The 16,493-nt window shown below is 38.4% G+C and overlaps 1 protein-coding gene across 4 annotated transcripts in view; it reads left to right on the top strand.

Annotated features, from left to right (window-relative positions):
* Nucleotides 1–16,493, top strand: part of SNTG1 (syntrophin gamma 1) — a 370,856-nt gene that overhangs the window by 179,153 nt on the left and 175,210 nt on the right. For all 4 annotated transcript variants that reach the window (XM_032180786.1, XM_032180789.1, XM_032180787.1 and 1 more), the window contains one exon: nt 7,218–7,272. In XM_032180786.1, coding sequence (XP_032036677.1) covers nt 7,246–7,272 — 27 coding nt within the window. In that variant the 5' untranslated portion in view covers nt 7,218–7,245. The remainder of the gene's footprint in view (nt 1–7,217; nt 7,273–16,493) is intronic.

Raw genomic sequence — 16,493 nt, 5'->3', positions numbered from 1 at the left:
AAAAAGCAGAATGCCATGGGAGATAGTCAGAGAATTTCTGTTTGTCTGATGCAAGGAACTGTTTTTTAGGTAAAACTGAGAACTTGGTCTAAACCATGTAATACTGTTCATACTGCCTCCAGAGGAGCTAAAAATATGGGGACATTTAGCCCCCATTTGGGCTCTCACATCTGTGCTAAATTTATTTATTTTTTTTCTTAGCAATATTCCAGACTTTAACCCAGAGCCAGCCAAATTTTTCTGTTCCAGTTTGCTGTAGAGCATTCCCCCCCCCCCCAAAACAAAACAAAACAAAACAAAAACAAAACAAAACAAACAAACAAAAAAAAAACAGTCCACTGATGGCATTTAACGTTTCTATTCTCAAACAATTATCCTGTAGTACTGCTTTTTGCCTCTGAAAGATTATGTTACATTGACCTTTTCTTTTTTTTTTCTCTTTTGCCATTTCCTTTGGTTTGCTTTTGCCAAGCCAAAACAGACTGGGTTACTCATGAAGTCACACTGTGGGTGTTAGTTTGTGGGGGGCACCAGATAATTGTTAGTGCAAACAGTACTCAGTAAATAACCAGGAGTCCAACATACATTCATTCAGTTAATACTGCCTTGTGGCTCAGTGAATCTTGAAAACCTCGATGTTTATACAGTGAATCTTAATTGAGCTTGCTGATTACAAATGCTTGCAATTAATATGATATGTTATGACTGGCAAGTAAATGTTCTTGTTTTAACCAAAATAAAATGAATAAAACATTTAAAAACCTTGTTAGTTACTAATTGCCAACTTCAATTCTTTTAAAGCATGAGCTTTAATAAGAACTGGATGTCTCAACAAAATGTCTAATAAAAAAGTGCACGTTTTGCTGAGTTCAAACTTCATCTCAAACCAGGTTTCTGAGCATCTTTCAATCTAAATTAGTTTATTAAGGCTGCAATACTCTGCAAGGGTTATGTAGATCCTCCTTGGTGTATTGAACTCAATGAGGAAAGCTGTTCCCAACTTGTGTTGGAAGTTTTCAACAGTTGAGTCCAATATGTTAATATAGTAGATGACTTAAAACATTAGGTTTACTGAATGTATGTAATTCTGTTTTCAAATGAAATATAATGGAAATGGGCTGGAAAACAGTAACAGAATATGGTATTATTAACCTGTGGTTAATGGCTCCTTCAGATTCCTGTGCTGTGTGCATGCCTCTGAAAAGTGTTCCAGCATAAAATTCTCTGTGGCAAGCTGGGTAGAACAAAGATGGCTGCATGTAATGTGCGTTTAAAACAACTTCTCTGATTCCCTGTGTTGTTGTTTTTTTTTGCTTTTTGCTTTTTTTTTTCTTTCCCTTAAAACACAAAGGACCAGCATGTAAGGATAATTCCTAAGCTGTCTTTCCCTATTTACAATAGAGTTGGTTTTGGTTTTGTTTTACTTGTTGCTATAAAAAAACCTTCATTGTTATACAGAAGTGTGTTTAATTTCCCAACACGCAAAGAAATGACAGATAAGATTTCCTTTAAACATCGCCAAAAAGTGGAGCACAAAAGATTTTGGTAATAAGAAAGCTGGGAGAAGGACATTAAAAGGCAAACATGTGGTTTATTAGTGAATGGCTGTCACAATTGGTTGCAGAATGGGTATTTATGCCTTTGAAACTTGGTTTTAGTCTATTTTCCAGTTAGCAATTCAGACAATGCTCTGACAATAAGAATTCTTGTGACTCTAGATAGTCTCTGTATACATAAATATATGGAGGAAAGGCCATGACTTAAAATACTTTTAGACTGCCTTTTTTGCAAAGTAAACTTCTTCCGAGTTCAAATTATAGAATCACAGAATCATAGAATGGTTTGGGTTGGAGGGACCTTGAAGATCCCCTAGTTTCAGGGACACTTCCCACTAGATCAGATTTCCCAGGGCCTCATCCAACCTGGTCTTTAACAATTCCAGGGATGGGGCATCCACAACTTCTCTGGGCAACCTTGTGCCAGCACCTCACCACCTTCAGAGTAAAATTCCTTTGAAGATGAAGACATAACCTGAAAGATAGCTCTCAGAGTCACACTAAATTGTGTTTGTTAATACATCATCTCTCCATTAACTTAATTTTGCATACAATATTCTATTATTTGCAATAATGCCATTGAAAATGAAGTGCTTCCTACTGCTTTCTTAGTATTTTGCTTGGCTTGTGGTATTCTGAAGACTGTCATGTGCACATGAAATATTCTTTTTGTTTGCTGTCTTATTATATTATATATACTGGAGTATTCTCCAGTCATGGTGAAATTACATCTATTATACTACTGGAATATGACCTGATTTATTACAGGAAGATCTGAGCATAGCTCAAGTCTTCAGTGCGTTATCCTAAATGAAGCTTTGTCTCTGAAGGTTTCCATTGCCTTCAACTTTACCATTATGTTTTAGCCATTGATTTGCCTTTAGAACACAAATGCCATAGTAATATCGCACAGTATTTATTTATTTATTTATTTGTGGTGTTGAATAACTGCTTGTTCTGCCAAGGGGGTGTCAAATTCTGTTCCCATTCTGTCATTCATACGTTACTTCCTTTACATCTATCAACAGAGATGAGCTAAATAAGTTTGGTAACTCAGTTTTTGAGGAATTACAGAACGGAAATCATGTAGAAAGGAAGGAAAGTAACATTTTGAAGCCTGCTTGTTTACATTTCCTTGATTGCATGCCCCAAACCCTTTCAGAGGAAGGCTCATTGCTATTCAGCCATTCCTTCTCTTTGAATAATACACATTGCTTGTGCTTCTCTCTGTGCTTACACACCCTATCCTGTCCCAACACTGCTTCTTTTCCTCTGTACCTCAGCCTTTGAAGGTCACTGCCAGCTCCTTTCTCACCTTCTCAGATGCAGTTTGTGCCAACCTATGTGTGAGAAAGGACAAAGGCAAACCAAATATTGAGGCCAAAGGAGTTTCTGTGCTGGTAACCAGTGGTCTGTCTGGGTGAGACTGAAGGGAGCTCCTCAGAGAACTGGAAAGGTTCTCAGCTGAACACGGCTGTGATTTGAAGGTAAGGGGATTGCTGAGGTTAGCCAGAGTCAGACCAAGGGATATCTGTCAGCAGTGGGTTTTGCAATTCATTGTTTTAAAAACTCTTTGGTTTTAAAATTGTTTGGTTCTGTATTTTCTGCTTTTTAAAATGTATTACAGGAGGAGATAATAACCAATCATTAGAACATTTTAGCAGTAAAATATCATAAAATTTATTTGTTATGTATGATATATACTCCTGTAATTTAGTAATCTAGAGAGTTTATTCAGAGTTGAAATGTGGGGGGAAAAATGATGTTTCTAATGTAATTTATGCTTGTGTGTACTGTTACTTGCATATCAACAGTTAAAAAAAAAAAAAAAAGTTGATGGATCGAAAAAGAAACATTGGTAATGGGCTTGATTTCCACTGTGAGCCAAGCCACAGGCAAGAACCAGTTGGAAAAATAGTGTAATATAGAAACAATGGCAGCCATATTGCAAAGATCAGTGACTGAGTGGTTGAATGCCTGAAAAAAAAAAAATGGACAGGGAAGGGGAAAATGAAGAACTGCCCACTGTAGGAGAACATTGAGTTCAACACCATCTAAAGAACCTGGAGGTGCACACGTCCATGGGACCTGATAAGATTCATCCAAGGATGCTGGCGGATGAAGTTACTAAGCCTCTGCCCATCATATTTGAAAAATTTTTGTAGTCTGTTGAAGTTCCCACTGACTGGAAGAGGGGAAACATAACCCCCATTTTTAAAAAGGAAAAAAAGGAGTTCCCAGGAAACTACAGGCCAACTTCACCTCTGTGCTCAGAAAGGTCATGGAGCAGATCCTCCTGGAAACTATTCTAAGGCACATGGAAAACAAAGAGGTGACTGGGGACAGCCAACATAGCTTTGCTGAGGGCAGATCATGCCTGACAAATCCGGTGGCCTTCTACATCAGGGTTACAACATTGTTGGATAAGGGAGGAGGAACTTACACCATCTACCTAGGCTTGTGCAAAGCATTTGATACTGTCTCACATGACATCCTTGTGTCTAAATTGGAGGGACATGGATTTGGTGGATGGACCACTTGGTGCGTAAGGAATTGGCTGGATGGTTGCACTCAAGGAGTTGGTTCAATGTCCAAGTGGAGACCAATGATGAGTCATGCTCTGTAGGGATTGGTATTAGGACCAGTGCTGTTTAACTTCTTTTTTTGCGGCATGGACAATAGGATTGAGTGCACCCTCATGAAGTTTGCCAATGACACCAAGCCATGTGGAGCAGTCAACACATTGGAGGGAAGGGATGCCATCCAGAGGGATTTGGATAGGCTTGAGAGATGGGCCTGTGCAAACCTCATGAAGGCCAAGTGCAAGGTCCTGCATCTGGGTCAGATCAATCCCATGCACAAATACAGGTTGCAGGGAGAATGGATTGAGAGCAGCCCCGAGGAGAAGGACTTAGGGTTGTTGATTGATGAGAAGCTTAATGTGAGCAGGCAATGTGCTCATGCAGCCAACAGTATCCTGGGCTGCAGCAAAAGAACCATGGTCAGCAGGATGAGGGAGGTGATTCTTCCCCTTCACTCTGCTCTCATGAGACCCCACCTGGAGTATTGTGTTCCCCCAATAAAAGAAGAACATCAACATATTAGAGTGAGTCCAGAGGAAGTTCATTAGGGTGATCAATGGGCTGCAGTATCTCTGCTATGAAGACAGGCTGAAGGAGTTGGGGTTGTTCAGCCTGGAGAAGAGAAGGTTCCAGGGAGACCTTATATCAGCCTTCTGATGCCTAAAGGGGTCTACAGAAAAGCTGAGGAGGGGCTCTTCATCAGGGAGTGGAGTGATAGGGCCAGGAGTAACAGCTTTAAACTAAAAAAGATGTAGATTAGGTATAAGGATTAAATTGTTTACAGTGAGGTGATGAAGTACTGTCACAGGTTGCCTGGAGAAGCTGTGGATGCACCATCCCTGGAGGTGTTCAAGGCCAGATTGGATGTGGCTTGGGGCACCATGGTCTAGTGGAAGTTGTCCCTGCCCGTGGCAGGGGGATGGAATTAGATGATCTTTAAGGTCCCTTCCAAAACAAACCAATCTATGATTCTACGATCCCATGATTTTATACAATCTCCCAAGTCTGATAAGACTACAAGAAAGACAAGGATCTCCTGGAAAGAGTTCAGCAGAGGGCAGCAAAAATGTTACAGGGCCTGGAGCATCTTCCCTATGAGGAAAGGCTGAGAGACCTTTCTGTTCCGCCTTGAGAAGAGAAGACTGAGAGGGGATCTTATCAATGTTTACAAATATCTGAAGTTTGGCAGACAGTGGGATTTGGCCAACCTCTTTTTGGTGGTTTGTGGCGATAGGACAAGGGGCAATGGTCAAAAAAATCTATCACAGGAAGTTCTGCACCAACATGCAAAAGAAATTCTTCACTTTGAGGGTGATGGAGCATTGGAACAGGCTGCCCAGGGAGGTTGTGGAGTCTCCTTCTCTGGAGATATTCAAGGCCTGTCTGAACACCTCCCTGGGCAACCAGCTCTAGGGAACCTGCTTTGGCAGGGGGGTTGGACCTGATGATCTCTTGAGGTCCTTTCCAATTCTGTAATTCTATAATTCTGTAATAAGAAAGACTTAGACCTGTTGGAATGAGTCCATGAGTCCTGAGGATGTCCATGAGGATGATCAGAGGGATGGAGCACCTCTCCTGTAAAGAAAAACTGAGAAAGTTGTGGTTATTTAGCACAGTGAAGAGGAGGCTCCAGGGAAAACATGTAACAGCCTGTAGTACCTAAAGAGAGCCCACAAGAAAGTTGGAGAAGGACCCTTTATCAGGGAGAGTAGTAATAGGACTTACAAGTAAAAGAGCATAGATTTGGATTAAATATTAGGAATAAATTTTTCACTCAGAGTGTGGTGAGGCACTATAACAGGTTGCCCAGAGAAGCTGTGGATGCCCCATCCCTGGAAGTGTTAAAGACCAGGTTAGATGAAGCGCTAATCAACCTGATCAGGAGGTGTCCCTGCCTATGGTGGGGGGTTGGAACTAGGGGATCTTTAAGGTCCCTTCCACCCCAAACCATTTTACGATTCAATAAAACTCTATGAGTAACATTTCTTTGGAAACCAAAGATATTATTTTACTGGGGAAATACATGTTAGGAGAGTATTTGTTGTATTTTCTATTTTATCTATGTGTAATTTAGAATATAAGGGAAAAAATGAAGTGTCACCAAGGTGATCAGCAGGTAGATTCACCATGTATCAACAGATAGTGGGAAGCAGTATTTATAGTTTGAAGACTGCCTTGCTGAAGGCCAATAGTTTTATTTGCCATGACAGCCTGCAAGTCATAGGATAGAGAACTGGTTTATAGGTTTTGTATCTCCAGTCATTGAATGAAATGTCTGCTTTGCCCAGGAAGTGTTTCCTGGAAATGTTATTGGCAGATATATGAGCATTTCTGTTGCTGAACCAACAGTAGGACACTGTTATTATCCTCTGTTAAAAAGCCTGTTCCAGTAGCTTTATCTCATAAAAAAATGAATGCATAAGTGTGCATTGGGATGAGTACATGTTAGGTAGAGGCCTAGCAAAGTAATAATCACAGGATTTGGTGTGACATTTTGCCAGTCCTCACATATATTCCTGACTTTTTTAACATTTGTTTTTTCAGCTCGTAAGTATTTCTGTTTTTAACACACTGTTAAATGACACTGGCACCCTGGGACAGATTATAAATGTGAGACAAAGGTATTGATGCTTGATTGTTTTTAATTGTGGGAGAAAAGAAAAACAAAACAAACAATCTTTCATGAGAGAGAGGGCATTCTGAAGAGCAACACTTAATTGTCTCCTTCTGAAGTGTTACTTTCCAATGCGCCCCTACTTTTGAAAATAAATGAAAAATAAACTCACACTTGGAATAAGAAACGTAAGTTTCTATGCCCCATGAGTGGAAGAAAATTGTGGGAGCATGAGAATTCCTCTGATCATACTCAGTGAAACCAAGTTGTGTACTTTATAAGAAGCAGGAACAATTTTAATATCTTATACTTCCTAATCCTGTTGCAACTTTGATCATTTCTCTTTTTACGCAATGACTATAACGGGACCTGACAAAGGGTAGATCAGTTGCACAGCTCAGATAGGTAACTTCTATGTTTTGCAATATCCTTTTCATTCTAATGATATCTTTCTCTCTATTTTAGACAAATATCACTTGCTGTGTCATAGCACATGGATTTCAGGACCGCCTGTGAAGAGGTATGATCAGATATTTTTCCTTTCAAACAACAGTAGAATCAAAATCAATGCACTTTTAGTCCTTTTATTATGCAAAACACTATCTACCCTCTTTTTCTGAAACGAGAGGAATTATATAATCAGATGTAAGTTATGCAGTTGATCGCTTCATAGTGGCAGGCAGACTTTGTAGCAGAACATGAAAAATTTGCCCAGGTATATTCATCGCTAGCCTTCACCTCTGTCCACTCCAATTTACTTCTTCAGGCACAACATAGGTGCAAGTATTTATGTTTTATGTCAGCTTTGCTCTTAGTGACGTGTTTATATCTGAAAGTATGTACATGAATTAAAACATCAATGGGACAGAAATCTGTCTGTCACTGTTCAGCAAAATCAAAGGGAAAATGTAGGAGTATGGGAAAAGGGTGAGGAGAGAGGGGAAGCTGCAAAGTTGACCCATTGATAAGTAATTCTGTTTTGATTTGATGAGGTAAGAGAGTAATTTTCACTTAACATAGGTATAGTTTCATAATATCAATATTATGATGATAATAGTGATTTAGTTCCCCCACTCTGAGGATGGGGGGAAGTTCTTTTGTTTCTGTGTTCATACCAATTTTACCTTAAAAAAAAAGACGAAAAAAACCACACACACACACACACACACACATACACAAAGTAAATAAGATGCATTTGTATATGATAAAAAGGGCATCATATTCTCTCAATGATTTTCTGTGGACAGATTGTTTTAAAATGTTTGTACAATGTTAGCAAGTGAGATCCACTGAGAACCATTTACACCAATTTACACAGCATTATTAAGATTTTAAAATACAGTTGCTTTTATACAGAGAATAACAAACAGTGGTTAAGAAGTTATGACTGGCAACAAGAAAACTGACCACACCTTTAAGGATGACCATGATTCCATGGAAAACAAAAAAAAAAGAAGTAAAAGGATGGGAAGAACAGTAGGACCAAGTACTAAATTCAGCTAAAAACAATTTTGGCTTGAGCATCTATGGGTGTAAATTAGATGGAAAAAGAGAAAATAAGCAGGATGAAGAACATGAAATCATGACAGCCTTCTGAAACTAACAGTGGGATAAAAAAATAATATTAGAGTGAAGCTTGTCTTTGGGAATGGGTAGTATGATTGCTTTCCAGGATGGTATGTGACAGACTTTAGTACATATACAATCTAAATACCATAATACAGTATAACTGAAATTATTTGCCTGAGAAAAAAAGCATTTCTGGCTAGGTTATTTTTTGTTTCACTTTTTTTCTCATGTATTTATTGAACAAAACAGATAGATACTGCTTATTTTCTTAGGATTTTTATGGTGTTATTTAAACTGCAGCCTAGTAGATATTATTTAGTGGCAATTAACTTCACTCTGTGCCCAGCAGCAATAAGGACAACAGCCACAGAAAGATTACCTGGAATACGAGTCCTGTGCTAGCCGTTACAGTGCAAAAGTTTTTTGCAGATCTATTTCATTCACTATATGGCTTCTAGTCAGAGTGTTTGTTTCAAGTATAGGTCTTTAAAAATCACCTACTTTACTTGACTTTCCATGATAGACAATGGAAGGACAGAGTGACTCTTCCCACCCTAAAATGTTCATGATCTGGAGAACAAGCACCTTTAACTTTTAGATTAATAAAATAAAATGAAATAGATTCAAACCCAGTTTATTTGGTTTATGTAAAATGATCCCTATGCCACAAAACTAGTAGTGCTACTTCTAAGAAATTCTTCAAACTATTGTGATCTACATCTTTCCTTCTAAGCCAATCAAAGTTAATAAAATGCAGACTTTCAACCTACTTTCACAAAATACCGATGTCTAAGTAAAGCATCAATAGTCTTATGCTTACAGGTGTAATTATTAACTAAATCCTCTGCACTATCATTGTAATGTATCCTCTGCTTTGGTTGTTAGAGGGAAATACATCAAGCTGTATCTGACATCCCGTGAGCAGTGAGGCTATTGTAGCTGTGTGCCCACTGGTTCAACCAGTAGTGAGGCTGAAGTGGCAGTAGGTGTATGAACAGAGAATGCATATAAACTACATATATGCACATATCCTTCTATACGTGTATATGTATATACATGGCCAGCCACACTAATTAGATATAGACAGACACACAGAGCACTTGCACAAACACAGACATCCCCAGCAGCCTCATACTGCTACCCTTTCTGGCTGAGCACAATGGATGTAGACAGAGCCCCTATCCCAGGAAAAAAATGTTAGAAAGGAATTCAGTAAGACAGAGCACAGCCGGACAAGTGTGCTGACCAGAAACCTACTTACATGCAGCCAATACATTTTCGTATCCTTGTCCTTCTATTTTTCCATGTTTGTTCCTCCCCAAAAGACTTAAATACCTCCTTTGCTCTGCCTTTGGTTCCTCCCCTAAACATCCCATCCTGTGCAATCCAGAACTGACAGTCCCACAGCCCTAGGCAGAGACATTCTTTAGTCCTAAAAGTGGTCTGGCATTGTCTCATCGTGATGAAGGCATCAAAATGGGTTCATCACATTCATTACACCTGGAAACTGGGGCCAAGACTGTCCCAGGACAACCTTCGGAGGGGATCAGACAGGGTATCCCTCCAAGTCCTTGTTTTAGCTTCTCACCTGTCCCACATTATGTCTGTGTGCCCCTCCAGGCCTGTGGAGATGGACCTTTGATAGGCTGATGGCTTCTGTGACAGGCCTGGCAAGGTGTTACTTGGACTGCCACCATCTGCAATTGTCTGTGTGTGTGCAGGCAAGACTTATCATGTAACCTAATTCTTGTGTTTTTCATCTAATTGATTACTGGAAGGGTTTGCATTTTTTTTTTCTCCACCGATGCAAACAGCTTCCTTTGAATTGCACTATCCAAGACTTAAGAAATTCCATAATAAGGTTGTTCATTTAAGTTCAGTATGAGAAGTAATCATCCATTCTGTCAGGTATTTCAATTCCAAAATGTCTTTAAGTCAAGACATTATCTTTAAAGCTTCTTGTAAAAGTGATGATAGAGACAAAAGAAGTACCACTGTGGCACTGACTCCTTAGTTAATTTACAGTGTCATTCCACTGGCACATCTTCAGCAATTGTTTAGTCACTTCAAGCTGTATTTTGTGTGCAACCACAATAGCTTTGTTCTCAGTTTATTTCATATTTATTTACTGATAGGAAATAGATTTTACTCCAGAGTATTTTTGTTTAATAGGTTATCTAGTCAGTACATTTATAAGTTTAAATCTTCTTTGCCCTCTATCCCCAATCGCATCAAAGCTTTGATTATTCTATATACTATAGAAGTATAATCACTAGGCAGTTTTTTGATAATGGCAATAAAGTCTTCTATGAGGCCTTCGTCTTCTTCCCTTCTTTCTTTCTTTTCTTCTGAATATCTTATTGCCCATCTTTCCCCATCCTCCAGAGACCTGTAACCTCCACCAACAGAAGAACTGAGATCGCTCTCCCAAAATGATGAGTAGGGCTTAGACTCTCCTCACTGGTACTTCCATCCCCATCCTTGCTTATGGCAGTAAGTGTTTTGAATTTAGTTTCAAATAGCATAAAACCAAAATATTCCACATGGATGCACAAAGGACAAAGCACATTATTCATGATGGCCATGACATATTCGATGGCTCACCACATGCAATGGTTACTTGGGAAGACAAATGCTATAACTCCTAATGTGCCCCCTTCCTTCATCTTCACCCAGTTTTTATTGGTGAGCACGGCATCATATAATAACACCTTGGTCCATTTGGGTCAGATGTCCTGGCCATATTCTCTGCCCTCCTAGCTTCCTGTGTACTTGCAGGCAGGGCAGTGTGAAAAACAGAAAAGTCCTTTGGCACTGTGCAAGCACTGTTCAGCAATAGCTAAAACATTGGAGTGTTATCAACAGTGTTTTCATCTCAAATCAAAGAAATTGCACCATACAAGCCACTGTGAAGAAAATTAGCTATCTCCCACGTCAAACAAGTACATCTGTTCATTCTAAATAACTGCTACTCCGGTGCATTGGGCATCTTTGTAGGAACTGTAGTCCTTTTCTAGTACCAATGCTTTCATGAATCCCTTATTTTTTTCTAGTGGCAACTATCACAGAATGATTAATGTTGGAAGGGACTTACAGAGGTCAACTTGTCTGACCCCCTGCTCAAGCAGGGCCACCCAGAGAAGGTTGTCCAGGCCCATGTCCAGGTGGCTTTTGAAGATCTCCAAGAAGTGAGACTCCGACCTCTCTGGACAACCTGTACCATTGCCCCATCACTGCACATAAAGAAGGGCTGGCTGGTGTTCTCATCTGCTTGTTCTACTTAGGTGACTTGTGACAGAAACACACTATAATGTCACCTTTGGTGTCTAGTGATATTTGGTCTGAGATTTGGACAATGATGGTCTTGCCTACATACAGATATCTGCACATGCAGTTTGTGTTAAGTTCTCACAGCAAATCTGAATAGTGCACGCAGTGGAGCCTAGTGAATAGGCTCAAGTCCCTAAACTTGATGATCAGCTCAATTGCTCTTTATGCTTTATTGACTTTAATGAACAGTTCTTCATTGATTATAATGAGAGCTTAGAAGACAGATACAGTTTGGTGTCAATTTCAACATGATTCTGATGATTATTTTCTTCCTAAGAGTTTTATCTGTAGACTATGCTGCTTTTCAAGGGATTTTGAAGTGGTTTTATTCTTCAATAAAACACCTTCTGTGTTAAATAATATTAAAAAAAAAATAAATCTACAAATGTACAACACTTTCTAAGGAATTATTCTGGATTCCCTACTCTTTTCCTTCCTTCACTGATGAGTAAATGTGTACACTGTACTGGTTCTTGTACAACAGCTGTTGAATTGTCTTATTCAACAATTTTCAAGCCAAAAGGCTATTCAACTCCTCTTTTATCCTTTACCCAGAGCTTTCTGAACTTCATGAGAGCATAAATCACTAAAGTGATTTAAAGTCACTAGGTTCTTTAAACTCTTGCCTGTATTCACTTGACCTTATTCTATATTCTGAAAACTGTTGCTTGGAAGGTAACTTCAGTCTCTGACATGATTCTGTCCTCTCCATTGAAAATACCCTTCTGATAAAATCAAAGACTTAGGATGGTTATGCTGCAGTAGTATCTTTTCCCTAGGGAATGCTGTGTTTTTTTTCTCTCTCTCTCCTTTTTTTTTTTTTTTTTTTTTTTTTTTTTTTATGGTATTTTCTCTGTATTTTGTGAGCAAGCAGCATTGGCTGCTTTCTAACTTTTCTAACTTCATTGCTTTTGAAATCTCATTCTCTACTTCTAATACCTTGGCTTTGGTTGTTCTTTTTGGTTTGTTTTTTTTTTTTTTTTTTTTTTTTTTTTCCTAAGATCACTATAAAATCATTGAAATTAGTAAGTATATTTGTTTTAACATTTGTTATCTATTTATCTGATTACAATACTGTCCACTGCTTCTTTGAAGATTTGCTTTGATATTTTAAGCCGTTGTCCCCTGCTTTCTGAATCCTATGAATATTTCTATAGACTTCACAAACTTTATAATGATGTGTTCACAGCTCTAGTTTTATTTCAACATCCATCTTGTTGTTTTGTTTTTTTTTTTTTTTTGCCTGTGACAGAATGCATTTTATTTTTTAAGCAATCTTTTGTCTTTCTCATTACGTTCTTTAATAAATCTTGTCTGTCTAGTCTCCATTGTGCCAGTTTATGATCCACATATTTCAGCTTAAGCTAGTGATTTCCTTTGTTTATAAATGCTTTCAATTTGCTATGCTGGGATTTCTAAGACCTTAGTTTTTTTTTTTGTGTTTTTCTAAATCCAGCTTCAACTCATAATTTAATCCTAAAACCACAACACAGAAAAAGACTGACAATTTATGATGCCTGTGAGAATGTCTTATTAATAAACTAATTAAATTTGAAGAATACATGTGAATATATATGCAAAGAAAGACATACATGCTCACAATAGCCTTCAGTTTTATATTGTCCTATCTCTTGGCTTCAATTGTAATGATGTAATCTAGTTTCAGTAGCTCATTGGCAATTCAGGAATTAAAACTTGCTTATTTATAGTGTCAAAAAAATATTTTTTTTTGCTTTAAAAAGGTACCTTAATTCAAAAAGATGTTCTCATACATACAGGTATATTTATGTAAATGCAGATAAATATGTGTTCATTTTCCAAATGTCCAATTTGCATATTGAATTAATCAGACTGTACGAAACATAGAAAATTCACTGTAGGACTTTATTCTTTTGAGAAAACAATTTAGGAAGAATGCCATAGCCAAATATGGGAAATACCTGGGAAATCATAGAAAGAAAGAAAGAAAAGAAAAGAAAAGAAAAGAAAAGAAAGAAAGAAAGAAAGAAAGAAAGAAAGAAAGAAAGAAAGAAAGAAAGAAAGAAAGAAAGAAAGAAAGAAAGAAAAGAAAGAAAGAAAGGAAGAAAAAGAAAGATTGAGTCCAAATTTGATATTTTCTTTAGTTCTTTCAGGTTGGAGTGTAGAATTCATGTTCAGGAAACAACTTCTTGTCCTTTGGGTTGGAAAATATTAGTACCTGATACAACAGGCTCTGAATGACAAGCTGAACACATCCCTGTGTATCTGGGCTATATTTTTGACAGTGTAAGTGCTTTTCACCCGCACTAGCAACACTCTCACAGAAGGAGTAGCTGGACCATTTAAAAACATCCTTTCTGTGGTTCTGACATGTATTCCTACCTCCTGTATTCATTTCCATTACCGTCTTATACCTTTTGATTCAATTTCCTTTTTCATTATTATACCTGCCATTATAAAACAGTGACAGGCATATCTCCATATGCCCAGAGGTCAGCTTCAGTTCAAATACGCATCCTAACGTGCATCTGAAGTGAATTACCTACATATTTAAAGCAGTCTCTGCAACCATTCTCCTTATTGGTATCAGATTCTTGATGGTAAAACTAAATTTCAGGGCTCTAAGCTAAACTGCAGAGGTTTGATATATTTTTGAAGACACCAACCAAAGCTGAAACTAAAAGTTTGGGTCATTTTGCATAGAAAATGTATTGACAGATCTTTTTTTTCCTTTCTTTCTCCTACTGGTTCACAAACTGAACTATTCTTGGGTGCCTACTGAAGTGACAAGGCCCTTTTACTGGTCTGAAACTCAAAGTAGTAAAAATAACTACATTGTTTTATTAACAACGAGCAAAAGTAATAGATAAAATAGTTTAACCAAAAGGTATATTCATTTATTGAAAACTAATGGAGATTAACTAAAATAGCCTGGGATACTCATTAGGTCTCCTCCAGAACAAAACACTGGAAAATCACTGGAAAAGTTTTAGATTACTTTTTTTTTTTCTTTTTTTTTTTTTCTTTTTTTTTAATGTGAATGACAAAGAAAACAAAAAACAAAAAAAAAAAAAAAAAGAGGGAGGGGGAGGGAAGGGGAGGAATCAACATAAAAAAAAATCTTTAATAGAAAACCTGCTACTAACCTTATTTAGGTCAGATAAATTTTAAAATATTGATGTTTGATGTCCTGCACAAAACTGTGTCTGAAACCAATAGGTAACATTAAAGACATGTCTCATACAGTATTTATTTGGGTATATGTTTAGTAGAGAACTATGCTACTAGCTTAAAAGTACAAACTATAGCTTTAGTAGAATCACAAAGTCACTGAGAGTTCAAGGCTGGAAGGGACCTCTGGAGGTCATCTGGTTGAACTCCTTGCTCAGGCAGGGCCACCCTGAGCAGGCTGCCCAGGCCCACGTCCAAGGAGGAAGATCCACAGCAATGCCGGGCAATCTGTGCCAGTACTCTGTCAGCTGCACATAAAGAAGTACTGCCTGGTATTAAGAGGAAGCCTCCTGTGTTGCAGTTTTTGCCCATTGCCTCTTGTTCCGGCTCTGGGCACCACTGAAAAGAGCTTGGCTCCATCCCCTTTGCTCTCTCCCTTCAGGTATTTATAGACTTTGATGAGATCCCTATGAGCCTTTACTTCTCCAGGCTGTACAGTCCCAGCACTCTTTTGTATGTATTTCTTCTGCAATTAATTCCTAAATATTTGTGAAGGCCATATATATTGCACCAAGCTGTTAATAGTACATGAACATTTATAAATTCCTTTAAGGAAAGTTGTTAGGGACAGATCTTATACACAGCCAAGATGGTGATGTTTTATGAATCAGAGTATAATGGAGCAAGGTTTTTAAAACACCTTTTTTCACTGCCTTGTTGCTAATAATGATCTGAGTGTGACCGTATTCTTTGCAGAAGCAGCCTGCCTTGAGGGCTCTCCTACTTGCACCTTTCTCTGATAAGAATCTGAACAAGAAAGTAAGAAAGTTCAACACACAGAGCAAATAGAGATCAGTTTTCAGTCCCTCTTATAGTTAAATTAGATCAGGAACAGTAAGCAATTTCTAAACTCCTACCAAGGACATCAGCTCTTGCCAAATTAGTGTTCCTTTGTACCTGAGCTACAAGGGTGTAGAATCAGATGGCAGAGGCAGTACTGCACAGGTGAAAAATTCGCTGCATCTGTCACTTAGGTATGGCTACCTTCCTTCATCACTGCTTTGGTTTGAAGTCACTGCTCTCCCATGTAAAAACCTATTCTTTCACCACTGTATCTTACTTCCTTATCCATTCCTTAGCCTACCTAAACCACTTCATTAGCATATGCAACTTTTAGCATTCAGTTTTCTTGCCCTCTTTACAACAGGTGCCTAACTCTGTAAATAGGCTGAAGAAAGTAGGAAGGTAGAAGTATTAAGCAGGGCATTATGGGCTCGCTGTAACAGGTAGTCAAGGTGTATTGGCTTTACAAAATGCTAGCAGCTGAACTAATGCTTGTATGCCCATGTCTGTTGCAAGGCGATGCAGTTTATCATACATTTGAGCATCAGAGGATGCCTTGCCTGACCTCACACTGACAGTTACAGTAGCTCAGCTGATGTGACATATGGTATTTTATTGCTGTAGGCCAGGGGCAGGGCAGGGCCCTCTGCCAATGAAACACAGACAGCTTGAAGGGAAAATTTTAGTACACCCTCTTGTGGAATCTCGTAAAAATTAGTAATGGGAACAAAAGCTAACATCAGCCACAACCTTGCACCCCTGCACCTGATCCACAGGCATGCCATCTAAGCTTTTCACATGTAAGAGATGGGGGGGGAGGGGGGGGGAGGGGAGAGGAGGTGTAAAGAC

The sequence above is a fragment of the Aythya fuligula genome, chromosome 2, assembly GCF_009819795.1.
Source record: "Aythya fuligula isolate bAytFul2 chromosome 2, bAytFul2.pri, whole genome shotgun sequence".
NCBI lineage: Eukaryota > Metazoa > Chordata > Aves > Anseriformes > Anatidae > Aythya > Aythya fuligula.
This window is presented reverse-complemented; position numbering and strand designations above follow the sequence as displayed.